Source organism: Podarcis bocagei (assembly GCF_964188305.1).
Source record: "Podarcis bocagei genome assembly, chromosome: 13".
Taxonomy (NCBI): Eukaryota; Metazoa; Chordata; class Lepidosauria; order Squamata; family Lacertidae; genus Podarcis; species Podarcis bocagei.
The window spans coordinates 996876-1022889 of record NC_138138.1 but is presented as its reverse complement, the minus strand read 5'-3'; the positions used below and the strand labels follow the sequence as shown (position 1 = coordinate 1022889).

The 26014-nt window shown below is 45.9% G+C and overlaps 1 protein-coding gene across 1 annotated transcript in view; it reads right to left on the bottom strand.

Moving 5' to 3' along the window:
- Positions 1-1618: 1618 nt before the first annotated feature.
- LOC308572465 (solute carrier family 2, facilitated glucose transporter member 5-like) overlaps positions 1619-26014 on the bottom strand; it is a 34210-nt gene continuing 9814 nt past the window's right edge. The window contains exons 4-13 of the mRNA XM_081168561.1: positions 25358-25518; positions 20285-20409; positions 17129-17281; positions 15416-15541; positions 13152-13339; positions 12699-12809; positions 11374-11475; positions 4460-4535; positions 3088-3215; positions 1619-1867 (exon numbers count right to left, since the gene is read on the bottom strand). Coding sequence (XP_081024687.1) covers positions 1694-1867; positions 3088-3215; positions 4460-4535; positions 11374-11475; positions 12699-12809; positions 13152-13339; positions 15416-15541; positions 17129-17281; positions 20285-20409; positions 25358-25518 — 1344 coding nt within the window. The 3' untranslated portion in view covers positions 1619-1693. The remainder of the gene's footprint in view (positions 1868-3087; positions 3216-4459; positions 4536-11373; positions 11476-12698; positions 12810-13151; positions 13340-15415; positions 15542-17128; positions 17282-20284; positions 20410-25357; positions 25519-26014) is intronic.

Genomic DNA, 26014 nt, shown 5'->3' with positions numbered 1-26014 from the left:
TGTGGGTTTGTTACTTTAGAGAATAAAAAAAGAGGTGACCTGACAAGAGATGTATAGAATTACGCCTTGTGCTATGGAGAAAGAGGATATAGAAAAGGTTTTCTTCCCCCTCCCCCTCACATAACACTAGAACCCAGGTCCACCCAACGAAGCTGAGTGTTGGAAGATTCAGAACAGAGAAAAGAAAGGACTGCTTCATGCAGTGTGCAGTTAACCTGTGGAACTCCCTCCCACTAAAGGCAGTGATGGCCACAAAACTGGATGGCTTTATAAGAGGTCTAGACAAATTCATGGACGACAAGGCTATCAATGCCTACAAGCCAAGATGGTTGTACTGTCCTTCCATAGTTGGAGGCTGTGATGCCACAGAAGGGTGCTCTTGCGCCCGGGTCCTACTTTCCGGTTTCTCAAAGGATTTTTGGGGAACAGGATGCTGAACTAGAGGGGCCACTGGCCTGATCTAGCAAGTTGCTGTTAGCAAGGTAAAAAGGTAAAGGACCCCGGGACGGTTAATCCCAGTCAAAGGCGACTATGGGGTTGCAGCGCTCATCTCACTTTCAGGCCAAGGGAGCGGGCCTTTGTCCACAGACAGCTCTCCGGGTCATGTGGCCAGCATGACTAAACCGCTTCTGGCGCAACATAACACCGTGACGGAAACCAGAGCACATGGAAACGCCGTTTACCATCCCACCACAGCGATGCCTATTTATCTACTTGCACTGGTGTGCTTTCGAACTGCTAGGTTGGCGGGAGCTGGGACAGAGCAACAGGAGCTCACTCTGTTGTGGGGATTCGAACCGCCAACCTTCTGATCGGCAAGCTCACTGACAACCCACCGGAACCTTCCCCAGAATCCAGCTCCTGAGCCTTTTGGTCCCTGGTCACTTCTGCAAGCTCCAACATTCCCTGACGCCCCAATTCCGCCTCCCTCACCTCACACAGGCCTTCTCCTGGGCCATCTAACTCCACCTCCATCTTTGCTGCCCCCATCTCGTTGGAATCCACCTGTCGCCTCCATGGCATCTCCTCCACAGGCCTGATGACTGAGTTTAAGAAACCTTAGGGACACTTTTACCTCAGGCCTTTGAGGCAAAGGCATCAGTGTGGCTTCTCACAGCAAAGAGTACCTGAGAGCTCATTGGGATGGCCTTGGGACCATCTCCCAGCCTAACCTACTTCACAGGGTTGTCGTGAGGGCAAAATAGAGGAGAGAACCATGGATGCTGCCTTCAGCTCCTTGGAGAAACAGGCAGGATTGTAATTTTGTGGTTGTTAGAGCCTGGATAGCTCACTTGGTTAGAGCGTGGTGCTGATAATGCTGAGGCTGCAGGTTCAATACCCGTATGGGACAGCTGCATAGTCCTGCATTTCAGGGGGTTGGACAAGATAATCCTCAGGGTCCCTTCCAACTCTACAATTCTATGATTCTATGAAAAGAAACACACAGACTTCCTGGAAACAGGGATATACACCACACGTGGATTTATTATTATTATACTTCAGTTTATACAGCATGTGTTATTATCAACAAAAATGTAATAATGATAATGAAGGCTGAGCAATAAGCACCAATAGAAAAACAGCCTGTTAGACAGTTTTTTCTTTTAAAAAAAGAAGGGAAACTGCTGCGATCACCAATGGGCCAACCGAACAGAATATCTCCAAATAGCTGCATGGACTGTCTCCCAAATTTCTAGTCCTCTGAGATTTGCATGAGCAGGAGGGTCCTGGTCATTCGGATTGCCTCAGTCCTCCTGATATCCAGGAAGTTCTGGCCACTGGTTTCCGGGATCTGCTTGAAGGCATAAATTAAGATGGCTACGCAGAGAGGCCAAAAGAGGAGAAAGCTGTAAGGCTCAATGTGTATCTGGAGAGAGAAAAGGGAGAAAAGGATAGAGAGAAAGAGCACAAAATGGAATGTGTGTAAGAGAATGTCATCAAGCTACAGATAGTAGCCGCCACACCAACTCGTGCATAATGGCAGGCAAGCGAGCAAGCAGGCAGCCCATGCAAGCTGTTTAACGGGGCAGAGATCGGAGGCACTTCTCAGAGCGGTTTGGCAAACCGCTCTCTGAAGCACCCTTTGTTATGTACTGAAGTTCTCACCCTGGGCCAGCAGGGGGATACTGTAGATAGTTTTCACTCAGGTCCACATATGCAAATAAGGGATTGAAAGTGACGTTCAGTGATTGGATAGTTACAGAAAATGGTTACTGTTGAATTCTAGTGGAGCTCTATATAAGCAGGCTGGCTGAACCCTTCAGTTCTGTTCTGTTCTGGCCTGTGAATAAACAAGAGCTGTTTAAAGAATCGCTGTGTCGTCTGATATGGCTCACCCACAACTTAACACCCTTCTTCAACACAGCTAAAGCAAGGTTAAATGGAGGGGGCAGGTGCTTCAGAAAACCAGTCTCTGAAGGAGGAATGGCTTCTGAAAGTAAAAGACTATGCAGAAATGGCAAAGCTGACAGCTAAACCAAGAGATCGAAATGACAAACTTTTTAATAGATGAGTGAAGGCCTTTTTGGGACTATTTGAAAAAGCATTATAGCCAAATGAAATTGCAGGCAGGATTTGAGATATGAGCAGTGGACGAAAAACGATTAAATAATTGTACTAGAAGGATTATTATTTTTTTTGTAATAGAGAAGAGTTTGTTATATAACGCAGCAGAAAAGGGTTTGAATAAAAACATAGGGAGGGGTGGGTGGGTAGGTGGGAGGGAGGGAAACCAATCTATGAAACATAGTCGTTATGTAATTATCCAATTTGAGAAATTTTGGAAATCTTTATCTTAATTGCAAAGGAGGCCAGCTACAGAATGCACATTTAACGCAGCAAAGTCAACACACAAAAAACCATTCTCTTAAACATTTCAAAAGAAAACATTGCTAAAGGAAGTCAAGTATCAAATGCACATTTAAAACAGCACAATTAGAAGGAGAATAAAATGTTATCATAAGCATAGAACATTGTTGCTGCTGCCGCCAATAGCGCCTCATGGCAGGTGGAGTCTGTGGAAGCTCAGGTTTGATGACCTGGGACTCTTCTAAGAGAACCTTGGATGTATTAGCCAAAGCCACTTACCTCCATCTGAAGGAACACGACTCCGATAACGAATTTGCAGAACCAGTGAACACAGCCCCCAGCCATGAAGGCAGTGGACCGGGATGACTGAAGGAACAGCTCTGCTACAATCACCACTGGAACCGGATCTGGGCCAGGAGAGAGAGAATGCCCCATTTTCATTTTCGCTAATAATAATATAACAATAATTTTTTATTTATACCCCGCCCATCTGGCTGGGTTTCCCCAGCCGCTCTGGTCGGCTTCTAACAAAATATTAAAAGTACCGGTACATTAAAACATCAGTCATTAAAAAACTTCCCTAAACAGGGAAGTTTATCTATGCTACTCATCTCTTGTGCTTCCTCAAGGAGCCCTGAACATCCTGGCCATATATTTAAAATGCTACGATGCCACTTTGAACGGTCGTGGCTTCCTCCAGAGAATTATGGGAGCTGCCATTTGTTAGAGGTGCAGAGAGTGGCTAGGAGGCCCCTATTGCGCCCCCCCTCCCCAAGAACTGAAATTCTTAGACTGGTTTAACAACCAACTCTTCTTCTCAGAGAACTCTGTGAGGGGAGTAGAGCAGGCATAGGCAAACTCAGCCCTCCAGATGTTTTGGGACTACACTTCCCATCATCCCTGACCACTGGTCCTGTTAGCTAGGGATCATGGGAGTTGTAGTCCCAAAACATATGGAGGGCCGAGTTTGCCTATGCCTGGAGTAGAGGATTCTCCCAATAACTCTCAGCACCCATAACAAATTACAGCTCCCAGAATTCCTTGGGGGAAGCCATGACTTCTTGACGTGCCATGATGCTGCTTTAAATGTATGGTTGGGAATGTGGCCCAGGTAAAGACTTAGGGTTGTAGCCAGTGAAATTCTACTCAGAAAAGACCTACTGAAATTAGCGAACTGAAGTTCGCTAGCTTCAATGGATCTGCTCTGAGCAGCACGAATGTTGGATTCCCCTTCAGACTTATGATGATGTTTGGCAGCACACTTACACAGCTGTTTGGGGTGTGTCTGTGTGGCATTGCATATATTTTTACGGACTGAGTGTGTCTTTGTCCAACTATGTCAATACAGTGGTACCTTGGTTTAAGAACAGCTTAGTTTATGAACAATTTGGATTAAGAATGCTGCAAACCCGGAAGTAGGTGTTTTGGTTTGTGAACTTTGCCTTGGAAGCAGAACATGTTCCGCTTCCTGTTGAGTGTAAATTGTGTCCCCTGGTGCTATGGGAAAGCACGCCTTGGTTTAAGAAACTTTGGTTTAAGAATGGACTTCCGGAACAGATTAAGTTCGTAAACCAAGGTACCACTGTACTGGAGAGCTCAGTGTAACAAGAGATGGACAAGTCTCATAAATCATCTTCATCAGAGAGCTTACCTGGCCCGATGGACTGTCCAATGAGGAAGAGGGTAACGAAAGATGAGCTGACATATGACATCCACCAGATGGTCTTCTGTTGGAGAAAGGGACTCACAGTTCAGGCAGAGACAGTGCTGTGGTTGCAAATGACATAGATACTCCACTACTGCAATCATTATCACCAGAAAACCCTATTTAATAGGACCGTGACTGTGTTCCTATGCTTGGGCATAAGCTCCATTGAACTCAGTGGTGCTTTCTTCTCCCTAGTATCAACCATCTCAGACCCTACGGTGATCAGCAGGTGATCAGCACCCTGTTGGGGGTGGTGCCACTGGGGACTGCCCAGCTGGCGTTGACACACAACAGGGCCTTTTCAGTGGTGGCTCCTTGCCTGTGGAATGTCCTCCCTGGTGTGGCGCATCTCTCACCCTCTCCCTTCATTACTTACTTTCAGGAATTTAATAACACTCTTGTTTAACCTAGGCATTTAATGGCTGAAAGACACTGCTCCTGGCAACCCTATGATCACCAGCTAAGAGTGTTTTTAACTGTTTTTTTATACATAAAAAGGTTTTTAACTGGTTTTAGAGTGTTTTAAAATTGCTTTGAGTTGTGTGTTGTTTTTTTAAAAAAATTATCATTGCTGCATGTGCTACCCTGGGCTCCTTTGGGAGGAAGGAAATCAAAACAACAATAAAACAACAACATGGTTTAATTAACAGCCTATCTGCTCTGTCCTGCAAAATTTCTCAGTTTTATACCAGTTCAATTGTCATCACCTCCTGCAAGCAATTCTTGGAACTGCAGTTTGGTGTCAGAAATTCCTGAGCTTCCCCCATAGAGCTACCATTTTGTCAATGTGTAAATGTTCATGTTCCGTGACTGTAGAAATAAATGAACAAATAAATAAAATTATAGGGTTTTATCCAATGCCAGTCCAACTCAGAGCAGACTCGCTGAAGTTAATGGACTTTAGCTCATCTCGGCTGGTATGCAGCACTGAAGTTAATGGATTTCTTCATTTATTATTTAATTATCTATTGCGTTTCTATCCCACCTTTTCCTCTGAGGATGCCCAGGTGGCACACACATGATTCTCCCTCTCCCACAATAACCCTGTGAGGTAGGTTAGGCGGAGAGGCTGGCCTCAAGGTCACACCCAGTGAGCTTTGTGACCCAAGTGGGGATTCGAACCCAGTTCTCCTCACACCCCAATCCAACAATCTAATCCATGGGTAGGCAAACTAAGGCCCAGGGGCCAGATCCGGCCCAATCACCTTCTAAATCCAGCCCGCGGATGGTCCAGGAATCAGCGTGTTTTTACATGAGTAGAATGTGTCCTTTTATTTTAAATGCATCTCTGGGTTATTTGTGGGGCCTGCCTGGTGTTTTTACATGAGTAGAATGTGTGCTTTTATTTAAAATGCATCTCTGGGTTATTTGTGGGGCATGGGAATTTGTTCATTTCCCCCCCAAAAAAATATAGTCCAGTCCCCCACAAGGTCTGAGGAACAGTAGACCAGCCCCCTGCTGAAAAAGTTTGCTGACCCCTGATCTAATCACTGCACCACACCAGCTGACCACCACACCACATAATTATAATGGTTTCCCTCTGAGTAGGATTCAGTTGACTGCAACCCATAATTTCCATTAAAGCAGCATCCACTACACAAAATCAGCATCATTCATCATTTGATGCTCTTCTCCATGTGCCATCTCTATAGACTGGCAACAGGTAGCAGGGCAGCAGTTGAAGAAGGAGCAAAAAGGGTTTTCTTGTGTGTGTGTGTGTTTCTTTGTGGCTGATTAGCTGTTCTCCCTGTGCAAAGGTCAGAGGGGGCAGGGTTTCTGTTGAGGAAGGTGATTAGCTATGGGAGGAGCTTATCAGAGGTAGTAGGGCAGCGGCGCACGCCTAGCGGCGTGCGCAGTTTGATCCATCTTTTAGGTTTAGGGGCGCTAGTCTCAAACGTTTGTTGGGGGAGACCTAGGGGTTTTTTTTGTTTTTTTGTGTGGGGGGAGTTATTTGTCCTGTCTTCACGCTTTTTATGATGGAGGACCGCTGTAGCCACCCCAACGACGTTCTCAAGATGGAGGGGGAGGGAACAGCTGCAGTCGCCTGCGGTTCCTGCGCAATGTTTGCCATCTTGCCAAAGGTTGCAGGCAGCTTTACCTGCAGCAATTGCATGTTGATTGCCCTCTTAAAAGACAAAGTCCAGCAACTGGAGGAACGTGTAGCTACGCTCCAAAGAATTAGAGAGCTGGAGCTCTTCTTGGAAGCAACAGAGCACACCGTCTCCACCAAGGAGGAGACAGGGGACACCCCTGAGAAGGAGGCTAGTTCATCAACACAGGAGCCAGATATATGGAGAAACGTGACTCAAAGAAGTAGGAGGCCCAGGGTTCGTTCTGATTGTTTAGAAATACACAATCGATTTGAGGTCCTCTCCCCTAGCATGGAAGACGAAGAGCAGACTCCATTTGAGGATCTCTCCCTCATTTCAGTCGATCAGGTATATGAAGAGGAGCAGCAAAGTCAGTCCTCAGGGAATGTGCAGGCGACCTTGGAACGGACAGCTCACGGAAGAACCCCGACCAAACCTAAGAGGAGGCGTGTAGTGGTGATAGGGGATTCCCTACTGAGGGGAACAGAAGCAGTGTGGGCCTGACAAGATGTCTCGGGAAGTGTGCTGTCTCCCCGGTGCTAAGATCTAAGATGTAACTGAACAACTGCAAGGAATCATAAAACCCACTGACAAATACCCCTTCCTCTTGGTTCATGTGGGAACCAATGACACTGCAAGCAATAGCCTCCAGAAGATCAAAAGAGACTACGAGGCTCTGGGCAGGAAATTGAAGCAATTAAATGCACAAATTGTCGTCTCATCTGTCCTCCCAGTTGAACGACGTGGCCCAGGGAGAGAGGGAAAAATAGTGGAAGTGAACAGCTGGCTTCGCAAATGGTGTAAACAGGAACGGTTTGGATTCTTAGATCACGGACTGCAGTTTCTTGAAGATGGACTTCTGGCAAGCGATGGGCTGCACCTCACAACGTTTGGGAGAAATGTTTTTGCCAAAAATCTCAGAAACCTCATCAGGAGGGCTTTAAACTGACGAATGTGGGGGAGGGAGACAGTGCTCCTGAAGGTAGGAGTCTATCAATTGATGAAGATGATCATCCAAATGTCATAGACCAAATGGAGCAAACAGCATGCAGACCTAGTGGTGGGAGGAAAAAATCCTTAAATAAGAGACATGGGGGAATGATTAATGGACTTCAATGTCTGTACACTAATGCGCAAAGCATGGGAAATAAACAAGATGAGCTTGAGCTCTTGGTACAGCAAACTAAATATGACATAATAGGCATCACTGAAACCTGGTGGGATAAGTCCCACGATTGGAATGTAATAATGGGGGGATACAATCTATTTCGGAGAAACAGACCAGACAAGAAAGGAGGAGGAGTGGCGTTATATGTCAGGGATGTGTATACCTGTGAAGAGATCCAAGATTTAGAACCTCAAAGCCAAAGTGAGAGCATTTGGGTCAAAATTAAGGGAGAGAAGAATAACAGAGACCTCATTGTGGGAGTTTACTATAGATCTCCAAGCCAAACGGAGGACATAGATGATGCCTTCCTGGAACAGATGGCCAAGCATGCAAAAGGAAGGGAGATAGTAGTAATGGGGGACTTCAATTACCCGGATATTTGTTGGATGTCAAACTCAGCCAAGAGCATAAGGTCAAACAGATTCCTCACTGGCCTTGCAGACAACTTCATTGTCCAGAAAGTGGGAGAAGCAACAAGAGGAACAGCCATTTTAGATCTGGTCCTAACCAATGTTGATGAGCTGGTTAGTGGGGTAGAAGTGGAAGGATCATTAGGCGCGAGTGATCATGCTCTTCTGAAGTTTACTATACAGCGGAAAGGAGCAGCCAAGCATGCTAGGACTCAATTTCTTGACTTTAAGAAAGCCGACTTCATAAAACTTAGGGAAGTGCTGGGTGAGATCCCATGGACAGTAATACTAAAAGGAAAGGGAGTTCATGATGGCTGGGAGTTTGTTAAGAGGGAGATAATAAAAGCACTATGTCAGGCAATACCAATGAGACGGAAACATGGAAGGTGCCTAAAGAAGCCAGGGTGGCTATCTAAAGAACTTTTAACTGAGTTAAGATTAAAAAAGGATGTGTACAAAAAATGGAAAAGGGGGGAAACCACCAAAGAGGAATTCAAACAAATAGCCAGCACGTGTAGACACAAAGTCAGAAAAGCTAAAGCACAGAATGAACTCAGGCTTGCTAGAGAGGTTAAAAGCAACAAAAAAGGCTTTTATGGGTATGTTCGTAGCAAAAGGAAGAACAAAGAAACAGTGGGGTCACTCAGAGGAGAAGATGGTGAAATGCAAACAGGGGACACAGAAAGGGCTGAACTCCTCAATGCCTTCTTTGCCTCAGTCTTCTCCGATAAAGAAAACAATGCCCGACCTGAAGAATTTGGAGCAAATGAGTCAGCAAAGGAAACACAGCCCAGAATAACTAAGGAGATAGTACAAGAATACTTGGCTAGTTTAGATGTATTCAAGTCTCCAGGGCCAGACGAACTGCATCCAAGAGTATTAAAAGAACTGGCAGATGTGATCTCAGAACCACTGGCAGTCATCTTTGAGAATTCCTGGAGAACAGGCGAAGTCCCGGCAGACTGGAGGAGGGCAAATGTTGTCCCTATTTTCAAAAAGGGGAAAAAAGAGGACCCAAATAATTACCGCCCAGTCAGTCTGACATCAATACCAGGGAAGATTCTGGAGCAGATCATTAAGAAAACAGTCTGTGAGCACCTAGAAAGGAATGCTGTGATCACCAATAGTCAGCATGGATTTCTGAAAAATAAGTCATGTCAGACTAACCTGATCTCGTTTTTTGACAGAATTACAAGCCTGGTAGATGAAGGGAACTCAGTGGATATAGCCTACCTTGATTTCAGTAAGGCATTTGACAAGGTGCCCCATGATATTCTTGTAAAGAAGCTGGTAAAATGCGGTCTTGACTATGCTACCACTCAGTGGATTTGTAACTGGCTGACTGACCGAACCCAAAGGGTGCTCATCAATGGTTCCTCTTCATCCTGGAGTTCAGCTTCATCAGCATCATGTTCCTGCCGCCTAACACCACGCCACTGCTCCAGCCGATGGATCAGCAGCTCATCGCCAATTTCAAAAAACTCTACACCAAGGAGCTTTTCAGGCGATGCTTCAAGGTGGCTGATTGCACCACCATCACCCTGCGGGAATTCTGGAAGGACCACTTCGACATCGTCACCTGCTTGAAGATGATCACCACGGCCTGGAACGGGATCAGCCAGAGAAATTTTTGACAGAATTACAAGCCTGGTAGATGAAGGGAACGCAGTGGATGTAGCCTACCTTGATTTCAGCAAGGCATTTGACAAGGTGCCTCATGATATTCTTGTAAAGAAGCTGGTAAAATGCGGTCTTGACTATGCTACCACTCAGTGGATTTGTAACTGGCTGACTGACCGAACCCAAAGGGTGCTCATCAATGGTTCCTCTTCATCCTGGAGAAGAGTGACTAGTGGGGTGCTAGTCTTGGGCCCAGTCTTATTCAACATCTTTATCAACGACTTGGATGATGGACTCAAGGGCATCCTGATCAAATTTGCAGATGACACCAAACTGGGAGGGGTGGCTAACACCCCAGAGGACAGGATCACACTTCAAAACGACCTTGACAGATTAGAAAACTGGGCCAAAACAAACAAGATGAATTTTAACAGGGAGAAATGTAAAGTATTGCACTTGGGCAAAAAAAATGAGAGGCACAAATACAAGATGGGTGACACCTGGCTTGAGAGCAGTACATGTGAAAAGGATCTAGGAGTCTTGGTTGACCACAAACTTGACATGAGCCAACAGTGTGACGCGGCAGCTAAAAAAGCCAATGCAATTCTGGGCTGCATCAATAGGAGTATAGCATCTAGATCAAGGGAAGTAATAGTGCCACTGTATTCTGCTCTGGTCAGACCTCACCTGGAGTACTGTGTCCAGTTCTGGGCACCACAATTCAAGAAGGACACTGACAAACTGGAACGTGTCCAGAGGAGGGCAACCAAAATGGTCAAAGGCCTGGAAACGATGCCTTATGAGGAACGGCTAAGGGAGCTGGGCATGTTCAGCCTGGAGAAGAGGAGGTTAAGGGGTGATATGATAGCCATGTTCAAATATATAAAAGGATGTCACATAGAGGAGGGAGAAAGGTTGTTTTCTGCTGCTCCAGAGAAGCGGACACGGAGCAATGGAGCCAAACTACAAGAAAGAAGATTCCACCTAAACATTAGGAAGAACTTCCTGACAGTAAGAGCTGTTCGACAGTGGAATTTGCTGCCAAGGAGTGTGGTGGAGTCTCCTACTTTGGAGGTCTTTAAGCAGAGGCTTGACAACCATATGTCAGGAGTGCTCTGATGGTGTTTCCTGCTTGGCAGGGGGTTGCACTCGATGGCCCTTGTGGTCTCTTCCAACTCTATGATTCTATGATTCTATGATTCTAGGAGAACGGTCTTTTCAGTGGTGGCACCTGCTTATGAAATGCTCTCTTCCCAGGGGGCACCAGGCAAAACTACTTGGGGGCACCAGGCAAAAATGTTTCTTTTCAGCCAGGCTCGGGGAGTTTGGGATATTGTGGCCTCCTTTGTTTCATGCATAAGAATGCTTTTAGCTTTTATTTTATTTCAGTTTTGGTTTTCATTCTTGTCTTACATTGCAAGTCCCTTGAGGACTTTACTTTCTGCAAACAAAAAACACTAAGAAATGCAACAGATAAATTATTATTACCATTATCCCAAGAACTGAGGGCACCGCGCTGGTGGGTGCTTAGCGTCAGACATCAAGAGTTTGCGGACTTGCAATACAGACCTGTAATTCAATCGCCATGGCTAAGAGGACGCAGGTGATGCTACAGATCCCCAAGCCACTGAGTAGGAGATTTCTGTGCCCCGAAGAATCAGCAAAACGGATCTAACGGATACAAAAAACAGAGAAGTTAGAAGGAGAGAGGAAGGGTGCTTCAAGATGGCCTGCCTATTGAGCATACATTCTGATTTATTTGTAGGGAGATGTCAGCTATTTAATGGGTGGCCATATTCATCACCTTACAGGGAGATTAGATAATTCCAGTGCATTTCCTTGTTGCTTCCCGCATTTTTGGGAAGAGGGTTTGTTGCACTAAACCTCCCAATCAGCTCTCGCCGCTCATTGGCTAGTATGTGATTAGGAACCTAAGAAGCTCCCTTGTGCCAGGTCAGACCATTGCATCCCTCTAGCTCAGCAATGTCTACACTGACTGGCAGTAGTTTTGCAGGGTTTCAGCCAGGGTGTCTTCCCTAGCCTTGATATACTGGGGATTGAACCTAGGACCTTCTGCCTGCAAAGCAGATGCTCTACCATTGAACTATAGCCCTACAGACGTAGGAATATAAAATACTATCTTATATTGAGTGAAGCCCATTAGCCAATTGAACTCAGTATTGACTACACTGGCTGGCAGCAGCTCTCCAGAGTTTCTGGCAGAGTACATTCCCATCCCTACCTGGAGATGCAACTGGGGATTGAGCCCATCTGAATCCCACCCAAAATTAGCAACAGCCTGGATGGGCCCAGAGGTGGAAGCTCTGTTTTTACTTAACCCTAAGCCAAACCAGGCACTCAGCTATACAGCTGCAAATAAAATGTTTAAACTGGGTTGTAAAGTGCATTATACAAATGTGACACTAGATGGCGATGGTGAGCTATGGCAAATACAATAATTTTTTCAAAACTTTGTTCAAAAGCATTTCCACCGCGTTTTTTATGTGTCTAGATTCCACCCAGATCTCTGGAGAGGCGATGGCAGCCATTTTGCCCCTCCTCTGTGAGCTAAGCCATGGTTTGTCTTTGCATGCCATCTGAACCTGGACTTGTAGTTTGTCTGTAGGAAACTGGAACAACTCAGCCAGCTTAACACAGACACACACTATAAAAGTGCTGGCCTTTGGAGTAGGCCGAGGGTAGAAGCATTACAAGGAGGAGCTAAACATTCATATCAGGGGAGACGAAAGTGATGCCTTCTAGACATTTTTGGACTACAATTCCCATCAGGCTAAAGGCCTGTGTGACCAATGATTAGGGATTATGGAGTTGTAGGCCACAACATCTGGAGCTCATCACGTCGGCGTTGATGTAGAAATGAGAGAGAATCTTACCACCAGGAGAGTTATGAACATAAGCAAAATGTATATCGTTATGCTGATATACCCGACAATTTTCTTTTCTAACCCCATAGCCATGTAGAGTATCTCCATATAATAGCTGGCCTGAAAGGAAAAACAGACATTCTTAGCTGAATGATGACCCCCTATCAGGATACAGACAAATCTGTCCATTTCAGTTTCTATCGTTTTTTCAGTCTTAATTTCGGTTCTCCACAGAGAGCCAGTGAGGAGGGGCATTTTTCACTGCTCAATATCCCACCCACTATAGGAGGCCACAATATCTACAGTTCTCTAGGCTAAAGGCCAAACGCCTGGCTGAAAACATTTTTGCCTGGCACCTCAAATCTGCCAGCGAGGGCACCAGGCAGGCTTCCCTGCGGAAAGCATCCCACACGCAGGAGCCACCACCGAAAAGGCCCGTTCTCCTCGGGGAGATTGCCCTACCGCGTTAATGCCAGTGAGCTGCTGCCCGCCCATCAAGACGACAGCAGAGACGAGGTGTTTCCATATGTCATCGAAGTGATATATCGTAAAGATGTCCATATCCTTTTCCAATTCCTCAGAGAGGTCCTCCTCGTGGAGCTCTTCGATTTCATCCTCCACGTTGTCGCAGCCCCTTAGCTTCACCAAGGCTGTGTGGAAGGAGATGACTGGCTTACTAGTGCCACAGACCACCCATGTCGGCTCAGCAGCATTTGGAAGGTTCTTAGCGCCCCCCCCACCCCCAGTCTGTACACACTGCCTCATCCAGCAGTGGAGGCTGGTGCCCGCCGGAACTGATATGGCAGAGGTCAGGGAGGCCAACAGTAGGGGGCGCCAGAGCGAACGGCTGGAGGCGCTAGAGCCAATGGTGAGTAAAACCAATGAGTTCTAGCTTTGTCCCCATCTTCCTCCTCCCCCCTGCTGAGTTCAACACTGAGCCTAAAGAGAACATAGCCAGTTTATGCAGAGATTAGACTACAGCATACAATCAGTCTATATTTAACATTCTTTCAGATATCTTTACGGGGTGGTTATATGATAAGGGGGACGTGGGTGGCGCTGTGGGTTAAACCACAGAGCCTAGGACTTGCCGATCAGAAGGTTGGCAGTTCGAATCCCCTCAACGGGGTGAGCTCCCATTGCTTGGTCCCTGCTCCTGCCAACCTAGCAGTTGAAAAGCACATCAAACTGCAAGTAGATAAATAGGTACCAATCCGGCGGGAAGGTAAACGGCATTTGCGTGCGCTGCTCTGGTTCACCAGAAGCGGCTTAGTCATGCTGGCCACATGACCCAGAAGCTGTACGCCAGCTCCCTCGGCCAATAAAGCGAAATGAGCGCTGCAACCCCAGAGTTGGTCACGACTGGAAGTAATGTTCAGGGGTCCCTTTACTTTTGCTATATGACAAGCAGCATTCTCTGGTTTGCTTTTGGGTTGTTTTTACAATTTCCCTTTAACCATTCATTCTTTCCAAACTACCAAACTACGAAAAGTTGATTTTTTTTAAAAAAGAGAGGAGATTTGTTGTCCTAGGGCAAAATAACATTTTAAAATCACTTTCAATGTGCAAAACTGTTCAAGGATGCACAGGAATCCCTCTTGCAAAGTAGCAGGAGTCCGGAAGGCACCCTGCAAATTCCCTTGTGCTACAACTACGCGTGGCATGCAGAAAGTGGATGGAGAGAAGCTTCTCCCCCCCCCCTCTCTAGAATTCACCGACATCCTAGGAAGCTTAATGTTGAAAGATTCAGAACAGACAAAAGAAACGACTTCAGTGCACTACCAAAGTCTCTCCTGCAGGAGGCAGCGACGGCCACCAACTTGGATGGCTTTAAAAGAGAATTGGGCAAATTGATGGAGAGGAAGGCTATAGTATCAACTGCTACTAGTTTTGATGGTTGTGTTCTGCCTCCACGGTTGGAGGCAGGAATGCTTCTGAATCTCAGTTGCGGGAAACCACAGGAGGGGAAGGGGCTCATGCTCAGGTCCGGAATTGAAACTGAAATTGATATGGTTTTGCAAGTATCCTTTAAACACCTTCCAGTGCCTTTCTATCTTCTCCTTTGAGACCATATTGAAAAATCAGAACTCCTGTTAGAATAAACAAGTTCTGTTTTAAATACTGAAATACTAAAGAAGATGGATAACATTGTATAATAGAAAAAGGAGCATGAAATTAGGTTAAAGGTGTGTGAAAGAAAGTAATAGAAGTGGAAAGAAATTGCAATTGAGCAGATTGGAAGTCTAACACAAAGGTGGGATGAGGGGTGGTGGATGGTGATGGGAAAAGGAATTGTCTGTGGGATTCAGTGTAGGTACGTTTGAACATTTTTAAGGATTGTATGAAATGTATGTTTGTATGCTTGTATATTCACAATATGTGTGTATTAATGTTGAATTATTTTAATAATTTTTTTTTTTTAAAAGACCATGGATAGAAGCTGTTCCTTACCCTGTTGGCACAACTAATCATGCTTCTATATCTTCTGCTTGTTCCTTCTCATTGGCCACTGTGAGAACAGGATGGTGAACTAGATGGGTCATTGGCCTGATCCAGCAGGCTCTTCTTAGGCCACCTCGCACAGAAAGTGAAAACAGCAGCGCTTTTGGTGCTCACTCACTTCGGTGGGTCTACTCTAATTAGTGGCGTACAACCCTGGGCTTAAAGGTTTGGGGCATGAAGACTGATGATAATAACCACATCCACATTTTCCCATTCAGTTCTACCTTCTCTGGCTGCTTTTTCGTCATGCCTCTGGATCAGGAGGTACCGAGGACTTTCGGGGAAGAAGGGCAGGAAGATGAGTTGAAATAATGCCGGAACCCCAGTGAGGCTCAGCAGGAACGGCCAACCTGCACACAGATGGGAAGAGACATGAAATGGGATAGCACAACTAGGTGGCTAATCCATAGAGCAGAGACAGTATCTGGCCCCCGCCAAGGTGTGTGTTGTCGCGCGTGTTGTCACCCCCACCCCGTTCCGCCACCTCAATGTGAATTTCTTTTTTTAAAAAATAATTTTTTGTGTGTTTTAGTTATAAACAATAACAAAGAAAAAGCAAACAATGACTAGACAGGAATAACCAAACAATATAAACCAAGCATTATAGGAGCAAGGCATAAACCTGAAGACCATTGTTATAAGAATTTTAAGGTCTCAAATACAGTGGTACCTCGGGTTAAGTACTTCATTCGTTCTGGAGGTCCGTTCTTAACCTGAAACTGCTCTTAACCTGAAGCACCACTTTAGCTAATGGGGCCTCCTGCTGCTGCCGCGCCGTCGGAGCACGATTTCTGTTCTCATCCTGAAGCAAAGTTCTTAACCCAAGGTAATATTTCTGAGTTAGCAGAGTCTGTAACCTGAAGCGTATGTATCCTGAAGCGTATGTAACCCGAGGTACCACTGTATAGAATAAATATTCATAAATGCACACATATCTAAATATATGAACCATGTGTCTGAAATAGTATGGGAGAGCAATCCTGAAGCCATTTTGACTCTCCCAATGACCTTAAATATTCCTCTGCAGTCAGGGAGGCAAATGGGGAAAGCCTTCCCATTGTCTTTTGCTTACCAATCCTGTCTTAAGGACATATTTGTGTATGAATAGGGTGAGCCTGTGACCTGGACTGAGGAACTAAGGTATTAACCACCACAAAAGAATTCCCAGGCTGCCGAGGTAATGCAATCAGTGACCATTATCAGGTATCCTGGCAGACAGGATTCCTGCTGTAGACCGGCTCCTTCTGTGATGTATGTATGATGTTTTAGGGGGGTGGTCTTGGGCTACAGGGTGGGCAGTTTCAAAAGTCTACAGAAGGGCTCGCGCACCATTGTTCAGGGTTCTCCTCCCTCCTGCGTGTGGTGAGTGGGGAGCTTGTTGCAACAGTTCCTTGAATAAAGATCAGGCTTACTAGGTGCTTTGCTTCTCAATATTCTCTGGTTGGCCTCTGTTACTTTCTCCTACCAATAGGGAACCCACTTAAGGACTCTATATGGGAATGCCACATAAGGAAAAAGGAGCAGTTTTTTCATATAACACCATGTTGCACACAGGATCCAAATTCACACCATACATTTAAAGTGCTATGATACCACTTTAAACCCTCATGGCTTCTCCCCCAAAGACTTCTGGGAGCTGTAGTTTGCAAAAGGGGCTGAGAGTTGCCCCTATTCCCCCTCACAGAGCTACTTTTCCCAGAGTTCCCTATGGAGACGGATTGGTTGTTAAACCACATGTCAATAACTACATGTCTGGACAGGATGCCAAGTGTGCGTGAGTGGGTGGGTTTAAAAATTAGATGGGCTGGCCACGCTCACATTCAAACTTTGTGGGCGTGGCCAGAGTGCAGAAGTGGGTGTGGCTAGAGGGTTGACCCTTGAAGCAATGTGAGCCACCTCTGTGTCAAGAGGCCAAAGGGGGCATCTCTCAGACTTACCTTCTTGGGTCCCTAGGAGTTTGTCAAGCCCAAATATGCGAGCCATCAGGCTACCAAAGATGATAAAGAAATGGCCAGTGATGGCTATGGCTCCTCGCAGGTTTTCGGGGGCAATCTCTGTGAGGTACATGGGAACCACGCTGAAGGAGATCCCTGTTGACAAGGTCAACAAAAAAAGACAATTGAATGTGCATAGGCTATGCGCAGAAGCATCTGAACATATTTCTGGGCTGGCAGACTGTTATGTACTGAGTTGAATAGGATCCAAAAGGCAGCAGTCTGATTGGTCCTAGAACAACAGGATCCAAAAGGCAGCAGTCTGATTGGTCCTAGAACAACAGGATCCAAAAGGCAGCAGTCTGATTGGTCCTAGAACAATAGGATTCAGAATGCAGCAGTCTGATTGGTCCTAGAACAATGCAGCAGTATGATTGGTCCGCAGGAGCCACCCAATCCAGCTCCAGGTGAAAGTGAATCCGCAACCTGATTGGCCCATGGGAGAATCCCGGAATTAGCCAATCACGTGCGGCCCATTGTGTAAATAATGTATATAAAGCAGATATTTTGGGGGAACATTCATTCCTCACTACTATGAGCTGAGTAAAGAGCATGAAATCCACACTCGACTCCGAGTATATTTCACAGACAATGAAAAATCCTACTCAGAGCAGACTGTTTAAAAAGCTGGGTGCCTGCCCCTCCCTCTGCCAAGCGATGGCAAGAGCCCATGGGGTCCGAAGTCTGTGTCCCTTTGGAGAACAGAAGATGCGGCAGGGACTGTCATGCTTCAAGAAATATGGTTCATTCACCTATTTACACCTTCTGTCTGCATGGAGGAAGTCCATATCTTACAACATGGCCCACAGCTGTGAACTTTTCGCCTCCCTCTCCAAGACAGATCTCAGCTTTTTTTGCCCCTTCTTCCTCCCAGAAAACCCCTTCCCTTCCCCAGAGCAGTTACCCTGGCAACCTTCCAAATCCCCAGTCTCTGTTCACACCTGGGGGCGAGAGGGGAGTTCCATTGTCTTGTTAATGGCCTCTGTTGTACTCTGGTTTACATAAGCCAGCCCAGGATTTCCCCATCTGGCCCAGCTCTGCAGTTGGTGTCTTAGTCCAGATCCCGATTGAAATAAAATAATGTAAGGTCTTCTATATATATAATAAATGTTCATGGATGTGCCAGGCAAACATGTACATAAATGTATGGGCCACATGTCTGAGGCAGCACAGGAGGGCAGCCCTGGAGCCATTTTGGCTCCCAAACTGACCAAATGTTTTCTCTGCAAGGTCAAAGGAAAATGGAAAACTCTTCCCATTGTCTTTACATTCACAAAGCCTGTCTTAAGGGTATATCTGTGTAGGGTGAGCCTGTGACCTGGCTCAGGAACTAAGTATTTATCATTACAAAAGACTGGCCAGGCTCCCCAGAGCATCCAATAAAATGAGCATTAACAGGTAATCTGTCAGACGAGATAAACAACGCACTCAGATTTCTGTTGCAGACCGCCCCTTGTGTGATGTAGGTATGATGTGTCTAGGAGGGTGGTCTTGGGCTACACCCCTTCTGGGATGTATGTATGATGTTTCTGGGGGTGGTCTTAGACTCCAGGGCAGGCAATTTTAAATGTCTATATAAGGTTGGGCACACCTGGGTTCTGGGTCCTCTTCCTGCGTGTGAAGGGGGCACCCAGTTGCAACAGTTCAATAAAGATCAGGCTTACGAGCTGCTTTGCTTCTCAATATTCTCTGGTTGGCCTCTGTTATTTTCTCCGACTGATGGAGAACCTACAAAGGACTCTATAAGGGCTCTTGTTTTCCCCATAAGGGAATAAGGGCAGATTTTTGTTTATTACAGAATTAATCAAAATCTGAGTATTTCCTTCATTCCTAGGGCTTAGGAGGATTCCACCCCCCACCCCCACCCCGTGTCCCCAGATCTATAACAAGACTCATTGGGCCGTAGCCAAACAGGGGTTGATTTTTATTTTTTCATTTCTGAAAACATTCAGGGCGTTTATAACAAAAATGCAGTGCTTTTTTTCTTAAAAAATATCTAGTGGTACTCTCATTTTCCTACTCATATTGAAATACTGCCCCTCAATAAGGCCAAACGTAGATTCACAAAATGTTTAGGGGTAAGCGTAACCCTGCGTCCGCCCAGAAGAAAAGCACTGAAAATACATAAAAACATACAATACAAACCGTGTACAAAAAGGTTAAAAGACATTTAGTGTAGCTCAAAGTAGACCTGTTGGAAATTATTTAATTATTTCACAAAAAGTATATAATACTTTTTAAGAAAACAAAAACCAACCTTAAAGCAGTCTTATAACAGCAGTTTACAAAAAGAATAGAACAATGAAATTATTGGTTAAAACCAACTATTTCCAACCTTCAAAGAAAAAGAAAAAGGATTTAAATCAACGATAAGCTAAAAGTCACATTGAAACACACATGCCCAAAAGTGTCTGCTTGCTATCAATAGGCAGTGAGTTCCAAAAAATCTATTTCTTGGCAAACGCAGAATAAAACCTGCAACAGTGCCAGTTCTGCAGATCAAAGTGCTCAAGTGGGCATATATGGGGTAATATGATCTCATAGGCACTAATAAACCTACAGTAAGTGAGCCATGCCCATTATCTTCAATGGGTCTACTCTGAGTAGGACTAGTCTTGGACTAACAACCCGTTGAAGTGAATGGACACTGCTCACTGAAATTTATTAATTTCAATGGGTCTTCTATGAGTATAACTTAGCTGGGGAAACCTTGGGAAGTTGTGGGCTCTCCTTGGAGGTTTTGAAAGCGGAGGTTGAATGCTCATCTGTTATGGATGCTTTAGTTGAGATTCCTGCCTTGGGGGTTGGACTAGATGACCCCTGGGGCCCTTTCCAACTCTATGATTCTTTTCCCGCCCCTATGACCAAGGACCACTATACAGCTGTCTGTAGGAAGCAAAGCAGCCACCCCCAAAACATTTGCAGGCGCGAAACAGTAAACAAGTCAATACCACCCCAATACCATCACGATCACAATAATTGTGAATGCACAATATACAGGATGTCTGGAGAGGCCCAGGTCAAAGAACGTGCATGCCCAGTGTGTGTGTGTGTATATATATATATATATTTAAACAACACCTCCTGTCTCCGACTCACCTGCACATATTCCAATAACCAAACGTGAAAAGATGATGAACTCAAAGGAGTGCACTGCTCTGGAGCAGCCCATGAGGACAGCAGAGATTATGGCCAAAATATTATTCACCTGCAAAGTACGTTTTCTGAAAAGGCAAGGGGGAAAAGGGCAGGGTGGATACTGATGGATGTATAAAAGCAGATGGAAAAGTATCAGGCAGAGGAAATTGCAACTGCTATGCTACTGTTACTGCTGCTACAATTTAATTACTGGTACTTTGTCCTGGTTTCGTTAATTGTTGGAAAGGCCAGGTAGGCTTGCTCCCTAGCATCTCCACATAGGGCTAGGAACACCACTGTTCTGATTCCCTCAGAGTGCTGCTGCCAGTCAGTGTAGGTCAGTATTCTGAGCCAGTGTGGTGTAGTGGTTAAGAGCGGTAGATTCGTAATCAGGTGCACCGGGTTCGCATCTCCGCTCCTCGACATGCAGCTGCTGGGTGACCTTGGGCTAGTCACACTTCTCTGAAGTCTCTCAGCCCCACTCACCTCACAGAGTGTTTGTTGTGGGGGAGAAAGGGAAAAGGAGATTGTTAGCCACTTTGAGACTCCTTTAGGTAGTGATAAAGCGGGATATCAAATCCAAACTCTTCTTCAAACTCTTCTTCTTTGACTTTAGGTGTTGCTGAACTGCTGCACCCACCATCACTAACCATTGATTAAACTGGTTCGGGAATGATGGGAATTGTAGTGCAACAATTTTGGGGGACCCAAGGTCAAAGAACACTGGCGTAAACCATGCTGAGCTGAGGAGCTGCTGCCAGTCAGTGTAGACAATACTGTGCTAGGTGGACCATTTGTCTTAACGGAGGGGGGCGCGGGTGGCGCTGTGGGTAAAACCTCAGCGCCTAGGACTTGCCGATCACATGGTCGGCGGTTCGAATCCCCGCGGCGGGGTGTGCTCCCGTCGTTTGGTCCCAGCGCCTGCCCACCTAGCAGTTTGAAAGCACCCCTAAGTGCAAGTAGATAAATAGGTACCGCTTTATAGAGGGAAGGTAAACGCCGTTTCCGTGTGCTGCTCTGACTCGCCAGATGCAGCTTGTCACGCTGGCCACGTGACCCGGAAGTGTCTGCGGACAGAGCTGGCTCCCGGCCTATAGAGTGAGATGAGCGCACAACCCGAGAGTCTGGCAAGACTGGCCCCTACGGGCAGGGGTACCTAATAGCTCAGCAGTATGAGCACCTGCTTTGCAAGCAGAAGATCCCAGGTTCAAGCCCTGGCATCTCTAGGTAGGGCTAGGAATCTCCCTTGTTTGAAAGCCTGCAGAGCTGCTGCCAGTCAGTGTTGGCAATACTAGGTAGGCCAATGGCCTCATTGAGTATAAGACAGCTTCCTATGCTTTGATGTAGATTCTTTTCCTGTAAAAGGGAGATTTGGATCACAAGAAGCCGCACAGCCTTTCCCCTCCAACACCCTCCCCATAGTGCTTTCATAGGCCCTGGGATAAGAAGGTCATTCACTAGGCAAGCAATAGCCTCGAGAAGATCAAAAGAGACTACGAGGCTCTCGGCAGGAAATTGAAGCAACTAAATGCACAAATTGTCATCTCGTCTGTCCTCCCAGTTGAACGACGTGGCCCAGGGAGAGAGGGGAAAATAGTGGAAGTGAACAGCTGGCTTCGCAAATGGTGTAAACAGGAACGGTTTGGATTCTTAGATCACGGACTGCAGTTTCTTGAAGATGGACTTCTGGCAAGTGATGGGCTGCACCTCACAACGGTTGGGAGGAATGTTTTTGCCAAAAATCTCAGAAACCTCATCAGGAGGGCTTTAAACTGACTAATGTGGGGGAGGGAGACAGTGCTCCTGAAGGTAGGAGTCTATCAATTAATGAAGATGATCATCCAAATGTCATAGACCAAATGGAGCAAACAGCACGCGGACCTAGTGGTGGGAGGAAAAAATCCTTAAATAAGAGACACGGGGGAATGATAAATGGACTTCAATGTCTGTACACTAATGCGCAAAGCATGGGAAATAAACAAGATGAGCTTGAGCTCTTGGTACACCAAACTAAATATGACATAATAGGCATCACTGAAACCTGGTGGGATAAGTCCCACGATTGGAATGTAATAATGGGGGGATACAATCTATTTCAGAGAAACAGACCAGACAAGAAAGGAGGAGGAGTGGCGTTATATGTCAGGGATGTGTATACCTGTGAAGAGATCCAAGATTTAGAACCTCAAAGCCAATGTGAGAGCATTTGGGTCAAAATTAAGGGAGAGAAGAATAACAGAGACCTCATTGTGGGAGTTTACTATAGATCCCCAAGCCAAACGGAGGACATAGATGATGCCTTCCTGGAACAGATGGCCAAGCATGCAAAAGGAAGGGAAATAGTAGTAATGGGGGACTTCAATTACCCGGATATTTGTTGGACGTCAAACTCAGCCAACAGCATAAGGTCAAACAGATTCCTCACTGGCCTTGCAGACAACTTCATTGTCCAGAAAGTGGGAGAAGCAACAAGAGGAACAGCCATTTTAGATCTGGTCCTAACCAATGTTGATGACCTGGTTAGTGGGGTAGAAGTGGAAGGATCATTAGGCGCGAGTGATCATGCTCTTCTGAAGTTTACTATACAGCGGAAAGGAGCAGCCAAGCATACTAGGACTCAATTTCTTGACTTTAAGAAAGCCGACTTCATAAAACTTAGGGAAGTGCTGGGTGAGATCCCATGGACAGCAATACTAAAAGGAAAGGGAGTTCATGATGGCTGGGAGTTTGTTAAGAGGGAGATAGTAAAAGCACAACGTCAGGCAATACCAATGAGACGGAAACATGGAAGGTGCCTAAAGAAGCCAGGGTGGCTATCTAAAGAACTTTTAACTGAATTAAGATTTAAAAAGGATGTGTACAAAAAATGGAAAAGGGGGGAAACCACCAAAGAGGAATTCAAACAAATAGCCAGCACGTGTAGACACAAAGTCAGAAAAGCTAAAGCACAGAATGAACTCAGGCTCGCTAGAGAGGTTAAAAGCAACAAAAAAGGCTTTTATGGGTATGTTCGTAGCAAAAGGAAGAACAAAGAAACAGTGGGGTCACTCAGAGGAGAAGATGGTGAAATGCAAACAGGGGACACAGAAAGGGCTGAACTCCTCAATGCCTTCTTTGCCTCAGTCTTCTCCGATAAAGAAAACAATGCCCGACCTGAAGAATTTGGAGCAAATGATTCAGCAAAGGAAACACAGCCCAGAATAACTAAGGAGACAGTACAAGAATATTTGGCTAGTTTAGATGTATTCAAGTCTCCAGGGCCAGATGAACTGCATCCAAGAGTATTAAAAGAACTGGCAGATGTGATCTCAGAACCACTGGCAGTCATCTTCGAGAAATCCTGGAGAACAGGCGAAGTCCCGGCAGACTGGAGGAGGGCAAATGTTGTCCCTATTTTCAAAAAGGGGAAAAGAGAGGACCCAAATAATTACCGCCCAGTCAGTCTGACATCAATAGCAGGGAAGATTCTGGAGCAGATCATTAAGCAAACAGTCTGTGAGCACCTAGAAAGGAATGCTGTGATCACCAATAGTCAGCATGGATTTCTGAAAAATAAGTCATGTCAGACTAACCTGATCTCATTTTTTGACAGAATTACAAGCCTGGTAGATGAAGGGAACTCAGTGGATATAGCCTACCTTGATTTCAGTAAGGCATTTGACAAGGTGCCCCATGATATTCTTGTAAAGAAGCTGGTAAAATGCGGTCTTGACTCTGCTACCACTCAGTGGATTTGTAACTGGCTGACTGACCGAACCCAAAGGGTGCTCATCAATGGTTCCTCTTCATCCTGGAGAAGAGTGACTAGTGGGGTGCCACAGGGTTCTGTCTTGGGCCCAGTCTTATTCAACATCTTTATCAACGACTTGGATGATGGACTCAAGGGCATCCTGATCAAATTTGCAGATGACACCAAACTGGGAGGGGTGGCTAACACCCCAGAGGACAGGATCACACTTCAAAACGACCTTGACAGATTAGAGAACTGGGCAAAAACAAACAAAATGAATTTTAACAGGGAGAAATGTAAAGTATTGCACTTGGGCAAAAAAAATGAGAGGCACAAATACAAGATGGGTGACACCTGGCTTGAGAGCAGTACATGTGAAAAGGATCTAGGAGTCTTGGTTGACCACAAACTTGACATGAGCCAACAGTGTGACGCGGCAGCTAAAAAAGCCAATGCAATTCTGGGCTGCATCAATAGGAGTATAGCATCTAGATCAAGGGAAGTAATAGTGCCACTGTATTCTGCTCTGGTCAGACCACACCTGGAGTACTGTGTCCAGTTCTGGGCACCACAATTCAAGAAGGACACTGACAAACTGGAACGTGTCCAGAGGAGGGCAACCAAAATGGTCAAAGGCCTGGAAACGATGCCTTATGAGGAACGGCTAAGGGAGCTGGGCATGTTTAGCCTGGAGAAGAGGAGGTTAAGGGGTGATATGATAGCCATGTTCAAATATATAAAAGGATGTCACATAGAGGAGGGAGAAAGGTTGTTTTCTGCTGCTCCAGAGAAGCGGACACGGAGCAATGGATCCAAACTACAAGAAAGAAGATTCCACCTAAACATTAGGAAGAACTTCCTGACAGTAAGAGCTGTTCGACAGTGGAATTTGCTGCCAAGGAGTGTGGTGGAGTCTCCTACTTTGGAGGTCTTTAAGCAGAGGCTTGACAACCATATGTCAGGAGTGCTCTGATGGTGTTTCCTGCTTGGCAGGGGGTTGGACTCGATGGCCCTTGTGGTCTCTTCCAACTCTATGATTCTATGATTCTATGATTCTATGATTCTAGGATTCTAGGATTGCCAGAGCTCCAGGTTAGCCCGTTCCCCTCCAGGTAGTAGAGGGAAAGTTTGAATCTCCAGGTGGCAAGAAAGCAAGCAAAATAGAGAGACTAAGAAGACTATGTGTGTCGCTTGCACACTTCAGTTTTTTGCACAGATTCTCATGGTGGGGTATCTGCCCTACTTCGTGCCTTCCTTTTCACTCCCAATTAACCTCCATCTCCAGGGTTGAGTTATCACTGTACCTGCCACAATTATCTGCCAGACGAGCCACCAAAAGAGACCCAACCATGCCTCCGACTGGGAAGAATGAAACCGTCAGACCCCACTGGAATAGGAGCAAGCTGTGGTCTATGCTGATGTGATTCCTCCATCGGTAGGTCTCGTTGTAAAAGCTTTTAATGAACTAGGAGAGAAGAGCGTGCAACAGTCAGCATCAGGGTCTTCTTCCTGCACATTAAGCCACAGTAAACCATGGTTTGGGGGCCAGGCAGATCTGACCAAGAGGGGCAAGGCAGCCTTGACTACCGTGTTTGTGGTTCTCGTTCAACACCCTTGTTTGCAAACGCACACTCTCTCAACCCCCGTTTGAAGCACATGGCTTTCCCCAAAGCATCCTTGGAACTGTACAGTGGTACCCATCTAGCAGTTCGAAAGCATGTCAAAGTGCAAGTAGATAAATAGGTACTGCTCCGGCAGGAAGGTAAACAGCGTTCCCATGCGCTGCTCTGGTTCGCCAGAAGCGGCTTAGTCTTGCTGTACGCCGGCTCCCTCGGCCAATAAAGCGAGATGAGCGCCGCAACCCCAGAGTCGGCCATGACTGGATCTAATGGTCAGGGGTCCCTTTACCTTTACCTTTACCTCGGGTTACATACGCTTCAGGTTACAGACTCCGCTAACCC